This window comes from Protopterus annectens, chromosome 8.part0, assembly GCF_019279795.1.
Source record: "Protopterus annectens isolate FY-2018-M chromosome 8.part0, PAN1.0, whole genome shotgun sequence".
Classification (NCBI taxonomy): Eukaryota; Metazoa; Chordata; order Ceratodontiformes; family Protopteridae; genus Protopterus; species Protopterus annectens.
Window position 1 is genome coordinate 1,968,443,124 of NC_056741.1, and position 14,921 is coordinate 1,968,458,044.

General features: G+C 39.7%; 1 protein-coding gene across 1 annotated transcript in view; it reads left to right on the forward strand.

Moving 5' to 3' along the window:
* CCDC102A (coiled-coil domain containing 102A) overlaps positions 1 to 14,921 on the forward strand; it is a 402,094-nt gene that overhangs the window by 73,283 nt on the left and 313,890 nt on the right. The window contains exon 2 of the mRNA XM_044081499.1: positions 8,355 to 9,102. Coding sequence (XP_043937434.1) covers positions 8,506 to 9,102 — 597 coding nt within the window. The 5' untranslated portion in view covers positions 8,355 to 8,505. The remainder of the gene's footprint in view (positions 1 to 8,354; positions 9,103 to 14,921) is intronic.

Genomic DNA, 14,921 nt, shown 5'->3' on the forward strand with positions numbered 1-14,921 from the left:
GAGGCCATGCAGAATCTATGTAGAAAGCACCCTAGATGGGAACCAAACCAGAGAATCAAGTGCTGTTAGATAACAGCATGAACTGATGTAGCAATATGCTCTTTCTTTAAAACTGAGATTACCTTAAATGCTGTTTGGTCAAGAAATCTCAGAATCTCTAAGGTAGCCTAATGTAGACAAAGAACTATACAGAACATGTTATGCTTCTTTGATGTACTCTTATGAAGATACGCAGTGCACTGTAGGAAACCCTGACTAAAAATAAAGCCATGCCAGTGCCTATTGGGCTGTTTTAGAGCATATTTGTTTAGAAAAAAGTACAAATTAAAGAGATGGAACAACAATAAAATTGCGGAGCACATAATGAACTAATGATTTTTAGGTTGTTTTGTGTGGCTTTAATTTGAATAAAGCATAACATTTCTGATTCACTGTGGATGAACAGCTGAGCATGATTTATAAAAGCTTCTGTCCTGTTTCAGTCATTTCTTGAAAGTAGAAATCTACTTGATATATGTTACAAGGTATTCATTTGTTTACTTTTACAAAACAGGCAGAGCATAGCTGTTTGAGTGTCTGGATTGCTACACTGGTTATAACTACTTTTTCACATAATTAGCATTTTTTTCTGAGATGCTTTTTGCCCCCATGCATGCTGACCATTAAGCTTCACCCCAATAAGACATGTCCATTTGTTCCTCTCAGTAGGAGTGAAAACCATCCAGAGGGGGCAAGTTGCTCAGATAGCAATGAAGGTGCTTTGGACCACCCCATCTATGTTCCTGCTTCAGCTAGTAGCTGCAGAGATATGCAGCTCATGTCACAGCCAAACACATCAAGCCTATTCTGGGACTAGGGCCCACAGGGTACCATTCCTTCTAATTCAGCTGTAACTGTGGGTGTTCCATCCATTTTGCTGAGTGTGTTAGGTTTATCCTTCAGAGTGAGACTTTGCTGGGTAGCCTATCCTTCTGCCGCTGTAGGTAGGTACTTCCTCTACTCAGTGATCTGCATCGTCTTCCTCTACTCAGTGATCTGCATCGTCTTCCTCTATTCAGTGATCTATATCATCTTCCTCTACTCAATGATCTGCATCATCATCCTCTATTCAGTGATCTGCACCGTCTTCCTCTACTCAGTGATCTGCACCATCTTCCTCTACTCAGTGATCTGCACCATCTTCCTCTATTCAGTGATCTGCACCATCTTCCTCTACTCAGTGATCTGCACCATCTTCCTCTACTCAGTGATCTGCATCATCTTCCTCTACTCAGTAATCTGCATCATCTTCCTCGATTCAATGATCTGCACCATCTTCCTCTACTCAGTGATCTGCATCATTTTCCTCTACTCAGTGATCTGCATCATCTTCCTCTACTCAGTGATCTGCACCATCTTCCTCTACTCAGTGATCTACATCATCTTCCTTTACTCAGTGATCTGCATCATCTTCCTCTACTCAGTGATCTGCATCGTCTTCCTCTATTCAGTGATCTGCACCATCTTCCTCTACTTAGTGATCTGCACCATCTTCCTCTACTCAGTGACCTGCATCATCTTCCTCTACTCAGTGATCTGCATCATGCTATAATGTTCTTCGTGTTTCACTGTTGCAGTCAATACATTTGGGTAATCTGCTGGCAGGTTGCCCTCAGTCGGCATGAATTCCAAAGTCTTGGGTCCTGTGTCGGTTGCTGTCTCCTCTTCCATGACGTCAGGTCATCAGGGGTATAAAACAGGCAGCCAACACCATTTTCTTTAGTCTTTCTTGCTGCGCAGTGCCCGAAGCAGAAGCAGTTCGCAAGTGCCGGTTGGCCGACTCCTGAAATTTTCGAATTCGAGTTTCAGAACCAAAGTCTTCACTAAAGCTAAGTACCCCGTTGGGGAAACTTTTTTTTGCTCCATACCGATGTCAGTAAAAGTTAATAATTGCATTATTTGTGGGAAGCAAATACCTCATAAGGATTTCCATTTATACTGTATTCCTTGCCTAGGCCCTGATCATAAAGTGCCTAGCTGTCAGTTTTGTGCTATATTTAACCAACACACTATTAAGCGTCGGTATATCTTTGCCTCAAAATATTTTGGAAACAGATTTAACTATCCTGAAATGTTGTCAGATAGCAATCTGACTACCGGAGTTCACAAAAAAACAGAGACAGACTGTTGAGGTCCAAAACCGACGACAAAGCTTCTCCTAAGCCAGTCACCGGTTCGCCGGTACTCAGTGAGGTGCTTTCGCAGCCCCTGATACCTGCTACTTTCGAGATGCAGGCCCCTACCGAGACCCATGTGGAGTCCGGCATGCCACGAGATTCTCAAAGCATTGTACCCGTGGATGTCTCTCCCTCGGATGGGTCTGGAGCTGCTGAGCAGGCACCGGTTTCTGAGGGTGTATTCAGGCCACAACATTTTTATATAAAACCAACGCCAGCTTCAAAATCAAAGACAAAAGCAACTTCTAAAGCTAAAAAACTGATGCATGAGCCACATGCACAGGCCTCTATGCCCAAACAGCAGATGATCAAAATGGCTGACGACCTAATTACCTTGATCAGAGGTTCCCAACCCCTCCTGATAAGAGGCCTAGGCAAGATACTGATTATGAATCTTCACATCAGGTTTCTATTTCTTCTGATTCCTCTTCTGATCAGGAATTATCTATACCACCATATGAGGATTCTGATGCAGAGGAATCTATCCCATCTGCATCTCCTCCTGAAGATTTTTCCTTTGGAGAAACCTTGCATACTTTGAGGGAGCATTTTCACTGGGAGAGTCAATATTTCTCAGAATCAAAAAAGAGGCTCAGGGATTTCCTTCTTCTTCCACAGCATAGGCCTTTAGCCATACCTCCTGTTTTAGACATTGCGGATGATGTGCTTTCGGAGTCAAGCTTAACTCCAGACTCCTTACCTCCGGCTCCTAGCAAGCCAGACAGATATTGCAGGGTTCCTGACTCACACAACTTTTTATTTAGAAACCCTGCTACTGACCCTGAAACAATTTCACAAGGTCCAAAAGGTGTTAAGGCCTCAACAGCGAAAAATCCTACCCCCTCTGACAGAGATTCCAGGGCACTGGATAGATGGGGAAATAAAGTTTATACATCTGCAACCTTGGCAATTAGGGCCTTAAACTGCCAGTTTCATATGCTCAAGTATCAACAACATGTTATGGGATTACTGAAACAGAAAATTATGTTGATTTCTGAATGTGCAGAAAATAAAGAATTGCAGAAATGATTGTATGCAGCAGAAGAAGTTGGAAAGCATACTTTGCAATGTGGTTTTGATTTCTTAGAGGCCTCCTGCAGGGCCGTAGTTACTGGATCTGTGATTAGGAGGCATGCCTGGCTAAAAGAGAAAAATTTGCCTGATCATGTTAAAGCTAAATTGCTGGATGCACCTTTACAGCATGATACTCTGTTTGGTATTAAGGCAGAAGAGGTTTTAAAGAAAATGGAAGACAAAGCTAAGAATATGCAAACTGTAAAAGACTTCTTACAAGTGCAGCCACCAAGATTCAGTAGACAGTGGCCTACAAAAATTGGTCCTTTCCTGTGTCCGACAGAGCTCAACGGGGCAAATCCAGGTGCCCTGACAGCTCTAGATACCAGTCACAGGATTCTTACAGGTCAAAGCAATGGGGTGCTTCTACCTCCAAATCTGGAGGAAATAAAGTGCAACCCTACAGTAAACAGTCTCAATGACTTCCCTCTGCCATCACCAAGCACTTACCTTTTGGCAGCACCCTTAGGGGGAAAATTAGCACTTTATGCTCAAAATTGGCAGTTAATAACCCAGGACAAGTGGGTGTTAAACATAGTATCTCAGGGATACAGATTCCACTTCCACACTCTGCCAATTGCAAACGGTTGGCCAGATCTGCCAAAAAATCAATGGGCAGAGGCACAGAAACAAGTTACATCCCTCATGGATATGGGGACTGTTCAGCCAGTGCCAGAACAGGGAAAAGGACAAGGGTTTTATTCAAGACTGTTCTTGGTACCCAGAAAAGACAAGGCCTGGCGCCCAATACTGGATTTATCAATTTTGAATACATTCCTGGACATTCTAAAATTCAAAATGCTAACTTTGCAGCAGCTTCTGCCCATGCTGGGCAAGAACGCTTGGCTGGTGACATTAGACTTAAAAGAGGCATACCTGCATATCCCAATAAGGGAATCTTACAGAAGATACCTCCGTTTCAAGGCTGGCTTTATGCATTACCAATTCTCTGCACTGCCCCTTGGCTTATCTACTGTGCCCAAGGTCTTTACAAAGTGCCTGGCACCAGTAATTGCATTTTGCAGACAAAGAAGTATACAGATCTATCCTTACTTGGACGACTGTCTCATTCAAGCAGAGAACAAGGACATTCTTCTTCAGCATCTTGCATTTGTGAAAAGGCTTCTAACATGCCTAGAGTACACAATAAACGAAAATAAATCACAAGTGGTACCCTCTCAAAATATAACATTCCTGGGTGCAAGCTTGATTACAACTGCCAAGATGGCTTTCCTCATGCCAGACAAATAAAGGCAAGTGACTATTTACTTCAAAGAGATGGCAACAAAAACCCAGTTATCTGCAAGACAAACTATGCAGGCTTTGGGGTTCATGGCATCCTGCATTATACTGATTCCATATGCAAGACTGCATATGAGGAAACTACAGTGGTACCTAAAAAGTTTATGGAGTCAACATTGTCACAGTCTGGAAACAATGATTCCTCTCATTCCCTGCCTACAACAGGTGTTTCTTTGGTGGGCAAAGGCATGTCACCAAAACATGCGACGGGCTTTCACTCTACCCCCTGCCAGCCAATCCTTAACAACAGATGCATCAGACTATGCATGGGGGGGGGGGCACCTGGCAGGAAGATGGATTCAGGGTATATGGTCCCCAAAACAAATGCATCTGCATATCAACCAAAAAGAGATGTTAGCTGTTCAAAATGCCCTGACAGCCTTCAAGGACTTACTTCATCCAGGACAACTACTGATAAAGACGGACAACACCACAGTTATGTGGTACATAAACAAGCAGGGGGGCACACACTCATACCCCCTTTGCAGACTAGCCATGACACTGTGGGACACAGCCTTGACTTACCAAGTACATCTTCAAGCTCAATTCCTGCCAGGAAAGTAAAATACTCTGGCAGACGACTTAAGCAGAAACCTTATGGACCCTCACGAGTGGAAACTAGATCCACAAGTCTTCAGCATGATAACAAAGAAATGGGGGAGCCCAGACATAGACCTATTTGCCTCTCCTCGGAATTATCAACTGGACAAATTCTGCACAAGGACTTATCACAGACAAGCATGGGAAGAGGATGCCCTGTCCTTCAGTTGGAAAAACCTATCAGTTTGCGCCTTTCCTCCTCTGCCTCTTCTTCCCAAGGTCCTACTAAAAGTCAGACAAGAAAAAACAAAGATGATACTAATTGCCCCGGACTGGCCCCGCCAATACTGGTACCCAGTCCTAAGGAATATGTCTCAATTCCCAGCTTGGTACTTGCCTCAAATACCTCACTTACTGTCTCAGCAAAACAATCAGATCCTGCACAATCAGCTCCAAACACTGAACCTGGCAGCATGGCTGATCATGTAGTTATTCAAACAACACCTCTCATTAAAGCTGTTATGGATGTCATTTTGGAAGCCAGAAGGCTTAGTACTAGAAAATGTTATGCTGATAAATAGAAGAGATTCTGTGCTTGGAACCAAGCACAAGGAACTGACACAGCAGAGCCAAATATTCCTCAGATTTTACAATACTTGACTGGGATGCTTGACAAAGGCCTATCTTTTTCATCAATAAAAATCCATGCCTCTGCCATCTTGGCTCATTACAACACGGTCTTTTCTCATCCTTTCCTAAAGTAGTATCTTAGAGGGGCCAAAAATGTAAGGCCTCCCGGAAGTTCACCAATTCCTGCATGGGACCTCAATTATGTGGTGGAAAAGCTCACCCTGCCTCCATTTGAACCAGCTGCTACTGCAGATCTAAAGTTCTTATCATGGAAAACAGCTCTGCTCCTGGCAATTACTTCAGCAAGAAGGGTCTCAGAGCTACAGGCCCTCATGGCTGTGGAGCCTTTTGTCATAATTTACCCAGACAGGGTGTCTCTCTGGACCAATCATTTATGCCTATGGTGGTTTCCAGTGTGGCTCTTAACCAAACTATTCATCTGCCAACTTTTTATCCAAATATCTGCAGAACAAGGGGGAACAGATTCTGCATTCCTTGGATGTACACAGACAACTAAGATTCTACTTGAGCAGGACTAAAGCTCTAAGAAAAACTGAGCAGTTACTAGTAACATTTGCTGCAGGATCAGAGGGAAAGGCTATTTCAAAGCAGATTATTTCAAAGTAGATACACCACTGCATTCGTTTCTGCTACTTACACCATGGCAAACTGGTGCCCAAGGGCATTAGGTCTCATTCCACCATGGCTGCAGCTACATCAGCAGCTTTTCTCAGAGGGGTACCAACCAAAGACATTCTAGAGGCTGCTACTTGGAGTTCTGTTCACACTTTTACAAAGCATTATCATTTGCCTCTCTACTCTAAGTCCAGGGCAGGCTTTGCCACTGCAGTTCTGCAGGGCCTTATAGCCACCCCTAATGCAGTTTAGCTCCAGCCTCCCATACATAGCTTTGGGATTCTACCCAAATGTAATGACTGCAACAGTGAAGCACAAAGAACATAGTACAGTTGTGTACACTTACCATAAATGTAAATGTTTGAGTGTATTCACTGTTGCAGTCCAGGTTACCCGCCCACCATCCCCCTTTTATTCTGGAGTTTCTCTTTCATTCACTATCTTCTACAGCATTTGTGGTGTATTTGCTTGTAGATGAAGGTAAAGTTTGTATTGTTGCATGTATATATAGCTTATATATATTTTTGCTACCCATTTGGGGGGCACCTGACATCTGGGGCAAGAAAAACTAAAGAAAATGGTGTCGGCTGCCTGTTTTATACCCCTGATGACCTGACGTCATGGAAGAGGAGACAGCAACTGACGCAGGACGCAATACTTTGGAATTCAGGCCGAATGAGGGCAACCTGCCAACAGATTACCCAAATGTAATGACTGCAACAGTGAATACACTCGAACATCTACATTTATGGTAAGTATACACAACTGTACTGTATGTGTAGAAGGCATTTTCCTCTGCCTTAATCCTGCCCTAATCCCCCCCCCCCAGTGGTGTAGTAGATACTGCACCACTGCACGAAATTCAGTGCTCTCCCTTTGATGTGTACATGCTCGTAGACACACACACACACACACACACACACACACACACACACACACACACACACACACACACACACACACACACACACACACCTGGGGACTACTGTCACTGGCTTGGAATTCCATGCCTCATTTTCTAATTAATCAGTTTCTGTGTAAGCCTTTGCTTGCATTGCAGCTCAGATAGATGGGGAACTAACACTCCCTCTCCCTGTAGTGGGTTAGCCAGTTCTACAACTCAATACCACCTCCACCTGAGATGGCACTTGAACAGTGGTCACTTGGGACATAGTCAAGGCTTCATCCTTCTGTGCTCCTGAGCTAGATTTGGGTGCTCATTAAAATCTTCATTTTAGTGGAAGGAGAGATGTGGTTCTAACTGCTACAAGCACTGTGCTCAGTGTATGTGGGAATGAAGCGTCATTTCTAGGGAAAATAAACCCAGTTCTAGTTTAAACTTTTGTAGGAGTAACTCACCTCTGATTTTAAGAAGTTGTTACACGCATATGCATATACTGCCATGGCATGCAGCCTGTTTGGAATTGCATTTAGTACTTTAAGAGGTTAGATCATTCTTGATTGATAACAGAGACAGTGCAAGAGTGCAAGAGTGCATAGCATTACCTTTGTAAATAGTATTTAATTCTTTGGCTGGCAGTATAGTTTTCTACTGTGACTACTGACCTGAGCATGATATGCATACTGCTCACGATATGTTTCCCATTGACACCAACTTTCACAAGATTTGAACTTGAGCATCTATAATCCTGTAACAATGTAGTTGTAGTAATCTGCCTTTCTGCCAAGAGTAGCTAAAGGTTGTTGTATGCATACATTATGCTACTTGGTTTTGCTTCTTTTATTAAAAACTACTTTACAGTTCTTACAGAGCTTTAATGAATTGTACTGGGGAAATGTTTGAGACTATAGGAGGAATGCTGTTTTGGACAGAACAACTGGCTTTCAATAAGATTACCTAGAAACCACAGATTTTAAATAGTAAAGTTAAAGTTATACCGTAGGTACATTTTAAGCATAAAGAGTCTAATTTACCATTGCTTTATTTCTTTACAGATGTTTTATTGCTCACTGTTGGATATGGATACCATATGTGAGTAAACACTGCTTGGAAGGCCAAAAGCATTATCCGCACATTCCTGTTTATTTTCTTCTGGCCCAGTTTTAGGAAGTTTTGTTACAGAAGTGTGGTATTTGTCATTCTGCCATGGCAGATTCCAGTCAAGCAACAAAGTCAGACTTTTTGAATTGCCTTACCCAGTCAGCTTTTAGCATTCAGCAACCAGAAAGAATGTGCTCCCCAGAGTCACTGTCCTCCACGCCAAAAAGTGGTACTCCTTCCCCCAGCCCACAAATGTCATCAGTACTCTCAGGGATATCCAGCTGCATTGATGGTGACTGGGAGAGTCGCGAAGAACTCCGACTACGAGAGCTGGAAGAAGCCCGAGCCCGTGCAGCTCAGATGGAAAAGACGATGCGTTGGTGGTCTGACTGCACAGCTAACTGGAGGGAGAAATGGAGCAAGGTGAGATCTGAGCGCAATAAGGCAAGGGAGGAAGTGCGGCAACTTCGTCAGAGGCTGGAGAGCATGACCAAGGAGATGACAGCTGCCAAACGTGAAAAGCAAGAACTGTCCAATGAGAATGAGCAATTACATCAAGAAGTTGATAGGCTAAAGCAAGAACATCAGAAAGAAAAGGAACTTGACAATCGTGCAATCTCAGAGAAAGAGAGTGAGAACTTAAGCTGCTTGGAGCAGGAACCTGTTAGAGACATCAGCTCTGAAAAGATCAATAAAAACAAGGTAAGACAAAAGTAGCTTTACTTTCTGCCAAAGTTATTACAGCTAGCTCAAAAACTAATAAAACCCAGTTTTTGCTTTTGGCATAATGCTATATATCGACATTAACAGAAACTATTCATAAATAGGAATGATTATAATTGAAACACCTTATTATTTTCTTGAACTATCAATGAGTAGTGCCCTGAAAATAGGTTTGATTCCTACAAGTTGCACCTGCATACTGTATGATATTGAGCAAATCATTTATTTATTTATTATTTGTTAACCAGGTAAGTACATTGATCCAAATATACCCTCTTAACCATGATCTGGGTGAGGACTTTAAGGGCAAATAGGACAGGAGGGAAGAAACTGGAGTACCCAGACAAAACTGTTGTAAAACTGCTATTTGTATTGGCTGGCATAACTGGATCACCTAATATTCAGGACCCAACTCCCACAACACCTTACTAATATGCTAAGCATAATATTAATAGTGCCCCTGCCTCTACCTGTAACCCTAATCCTGCACCTTACCGCTCAAAAACCCTTTCTGTAACACCACCACTAAACAAAACAGCTTAGCGCGCGCACACACACACACACACACACACACACACACACACACACACACACACACACACACACACACACACACACACTACGCTACACTAAAGTTATCCCCTTACTTAACCCTTACTGTAATCCTAACCCACCTTATACTCAAAAGAACATTCCCACATCCTAATGATAAAATGTTTAGAATGTCTGAATAATTCAGCATTAGCTTCCAGAACCCGCACATAACTTTACCTGCACACATTGAATGTTTCATTCAACCAATATCTTAAAATTTCAATGAACAGAACAATTAACATTTCACAATCATTCACACAGTTGATGAGCACACAATTTGATAGAGTGAATAACACTTATATTAAATGGAGGATTCCTGTGCTGAGGCATGCAAATTACTCTGAGGTTAAGGAGATGGGACATATTCATTATAACTTAGAGATTTCATTACGGAAACATATTTTTCATTTAGAGCAACCAGCAATTCATTCTTATTAGTACATTTCTCAGCAAATTTCTGTGTGACTTCTCTAAGTATATTCTAGGAAACCTGTTTTTACAATAAGTATATAAATAGGTTGATAGCTGCCCTTACTAGTCATTTTAAGCTTAGCCAATTTCTCTGGCATGGTTTTGTTTTTGGCCAGGGTTTCCTAGAATGCAGTGTGTGTCCTCATAAGATTACATCAAAGAAGTATAACATGTTCTGTGTAGTTCTTTGTCTATATTAGCTTACCTTGGTGATTCTGAGATTTCTTGCTTTTTTCATGTCTTTGGTAAGAGTGTAAGCTTATATTTTTCATTAACATCCCTTGATATTTTTCAATGTCTGTTTTCCAAACAGCATTTAAGGTAATCTCAATTTCTAAACGAAGAGCATATTGCTGCTTCAGTTCATGCTGTTATCTAACAGCACTTAGTTCTCTGGTTTGGTTCCCATCTAGGGTACCTTCTATATAGAGTCTGCATTGTCCCCCCATCTCCATATGAATATATACTGTGCATTCCAGGATCCCTACATATTCCATAGGTAAGTACTAGACTAGCTAACCTTGTGGGCCAGTATAAACCCAGACCATTTCCTTTTTGGTACTCAAAATAACCTATCCTGTTTGGTTATAGACTGGCCTTATCCAACCCATTTTCTATAATTATATATTAACCCTAATGAGAATAACTGGGATCATACCATAGATAATTTCAAGGGACCCATGCATGGGATAAAACATTTAGGAGATGCATCTGTCCAGTAGTAGTATAGGAGAGCAGTCCTGGAGAAATTTTCTGTTTCCTATCCCTAGATCTAAGTTGCACTTGAAAATAGACAGGGATGAACTTTGTTTTATGTGGATGCAGCGTCTGTTCTACAGCAGTGTATCCTCTGTGAAATATCCTTGTCCCTCCAACAGTTCTATTGATGTTACAGATTAAGTTTGAATCCCTAGACCTACTACTTGTCTTTCGGCTTTTCCCGGTTAGGGGTTGCTATAGCGGAACTCTGGTCCGCTAATGATTGGCAGTAGACTTTCACATGCTGGCTTGCCAGGCCTAACGCACAACCTTCAATGAAGGAATGCCCATTCATGCATATCGACACACAGAAGACGCTCTAACTGAGAATCGAACAGACAACGTCTAACTGTGAGGCGACAACATTACCACAGCACCACCACCGTGGGGATAAAAACTTTAATGCTACTGACTGCCAAAAGTAATCACAAGAAAATGGAAATCAGAATCTAAACCAACTGTAATGGAAGTACTAAACACTACAAAGGAGATAAAAAAAATTGTAATGGGTTATTTAGAAAAGAGAAGAGGCAAATTACATAGAAGTAAATTGGAATTTGACAGAACAATATATGAAGAATGATGTTCAGCAGGAGGCGTGAGGTTTAAGGAAAAACAGAATTCGATCAATTTATGTAAAGTTGGCAAGGATGACACATTTTAAAAAGATAAGATGTATGCTGCCACAATCTAATGATGAAAATATATTACTAAGGGTTTTCCTTATTTTCTGTTAATGTATATGTACCTATGTCATTGTTCAAAATGTGATTCAATAAATTTTTATTTAAAAAAGATCTTGTTTTATAAGTACTCTACAACACACATCTCGCCTGCAAGCATTGAAAAAAGAAACAAAAGCCCTTGGAAAACATTCAGCCAAAAATACTGACATCTAATTTGCATAAAACTGGAACAAACAGCACACTATTCCTTTATCCACTAGGGATGTGGGACACGACACAGAAACATGTTTAAAAAACAGAGAGTGACAAAAATAATGGAAAGCTGTAAGCACATTACTAGTGTCTGTAAATTCTGTACTATATTAATGAAGTGTACATAAGCACATTACTAGTGTCTGTAAATTCTGTACTATATTAATGAAGTGTACATAAGCACATTACTAGTGTCTGTAAATTCTGTACTATATTAATGAAGTGTACATAAGCACATTACTAGTGTCTGTAAATTCTGTACTATATTAATGAAGTGTACATAAGCACATTACTAGTGTCTGTAAATTCTGTACTATATTAATGAAGTGTACATAAGCACATTACTAGTGTCTGTAAATTCCGTACTATATTAATGAAGTGTACATAAGCACATTACTAGTGTCTGTAAATTCCGTACTATATTAATGAAGTGTACATAAGCACATTACTAGTGTCTGTAAATTCCGTACTATATTAATGAAGTGTACATAAGCACATTACTAGTGTCTGTAAATTCCGTACTATATTAATGAAGTGTACATAAGCACATTACTAGTGTCTGTAAATTCTGTACTATATTAATGAAGTGTACATAAGCACATTACTAGTGTCTGTAAATGCTGTACTATATTAATGAAGTGTACATAAGCACATTACTAGTGTCTGTAAATGCTGTACTATATTAATGAAGTGTACATAAGCACATTACTAGTGTCTGTAAATTCTGTACTATATTAATGAAGTGTACATAAGCACATTACTAGTGTCTGTAAATTCTGTACTATATTAATGAAGTGTACATAAGCACATTACTAGTGTCTGTAAATTCTGTACTATATTAATGAAGTGTACATAAGCACATTACTAGTGTCTGTACATTCTGTACTATATTAATGAAGTGTACATAAGCACATTACTAGTGTCTGTACATTCTGTACTATATTAATGAAGTGTACATAAGCACATTACTAGTGTCTGTAAATTCTGTACTATATTAATGAAGTGTACATAAGCACATTACTAGTGTCTGTAAATTCTGTACTATATTAATGAAGTGTACATAAGCACATTACTAGTGTCTGTAAATTCTGTACTATATTAATGAAGTGTACATAAGCACATTACTAGTGTCTGTAAATTCCGTACTATATTAATGAAGTGTACATAAGCACATTACTAGTGTCTCTAAATTCTGTACTATATTAATGAAGTGTACATAAGCACATTACTAGTGTCTCTAAATTCTGTACTATATTAATGAAGTGTACATAAGCACATTACTAGTGTCTCTAAATTCTGTACTATATTAATGAAGTGTACATAAGCACATTACTAGTGTCTGTAAATTCTGTACTATATTAATGAAGTGTACATAAGCACATTACTAGTGTCTGTAAATTCTGTACTATATTAATGAAGTGTACATAAGCACATTACTAGTGTCTGTAAATTCCGTACTATATTAATGAAGTGTACATAAGCACATTACCAGTGTCTGTAAATTCTGTACTATATTAATGAAGTGTACATAAGCACATTACCAGTGTCTGTAAATTCTGTACTATATTAATGAAGTGTACATAAGCACATTACTATTGTCTGTAAATTCTGTACTATATTAATGAAGCGTACATAAGCACATTACTAGTGTCTGTAAATTCCGTACTATATTAATGAAGTGTACATAAGCACATTACTAGTGTCTGTAAATTCTGTACTATATTAATGAAGTGTACATAAGCACATTACTAGTGTCTGTAAATTCTGTACTATATTAATGAAGTGTACATAAGCACATTACTAGTGTCTGTAAATTCCGTACTATATTAATGAAGTGTACATAAGCACATTACTAGTGTCTGTAAATTCCGTACTATATTAATGAAGTGTACATAAGCACATTACTAGTGTCTGTAAATTCCGTACTATATTAATGAAGTGTACATAAGCACATTACTAGTGTCTGTAAATTCCGTACTATATTAATGAAGTGTACATAAGCACATTACTAGTGTCTGTAAATTCCGTACTATATTAATGAAGTGTACATAAGCACATTACTAGTGTCTGTAAATTCCGTACTATATTAATGAAGTGTACATAAGCACATTACTAGTGTCTGTAAATTCCGTACTATATTAATGAAGTGTACATAAGCACATTACTAGTGTCTGTAAATTCTGTACTATATTAATGAAGTGTACATAAGCACATTACTAGTGTCTGTAAATTCTGTACTATATTAATGAAGTGTACATAAGCACATTACTAGTGTCTGTACATTCTGTACTATATTAATGAAGTGTACATAAGCACATTACTAGTGTCTGTACATTCTGTACTATATTAATGAAGTGTACATAAGCACATTACTAGTGTCTGTAAATTCTGTACTATATTAATGAAGTGTACATAAGCACATTACTAGTGTCTGTAAATTCTGTACTATATTAATGAAGTGTACTGCAAAATTCTACCACTCATTGAAGCCCTAGACCAAGTATTTCTAATGCCATTTAACTTTCTGATGTGCAGAAAATCCATCAGTAATGGGTCAGAGGAAGCCTTGTTTGCCAGACACAGGTCACTTCTTAGCAGTCTGCATGATACCGAGTAGAGTAACAGGCTTTGAGTTGGTCCATGTAGGGCATGTTGTTTAGGCCTTATATCTTTTTAGTAAGGTATTTCTGTGGGAGTTCCATTTGTTGCATGTGATGGGACAGATGCATGCCAAAGGGGGAATTATATTCCATGACTGTCCTAATGTGGGCTGAGTAAAGGGGAACAGTGATATCCCTAGATCTAGACACAGTCTCTTTGTTTATAAACTGTGCAATATAGAAGGAATTTCTTACAACAATAGACACGTTGGTCAAAAGTTAGGTCACTGTTCTCATAAGTTTTCAAATCCTGAACAACTGGGTCAACTCTTAGGAGCGTGTTGTCAATGTGGTAGTTCTTGGGGGTAGTTGACTTCCCAAAGGATATAATAATGCATTTTTTAGCATTTAGTTTCACACCATGATTCTGACACCA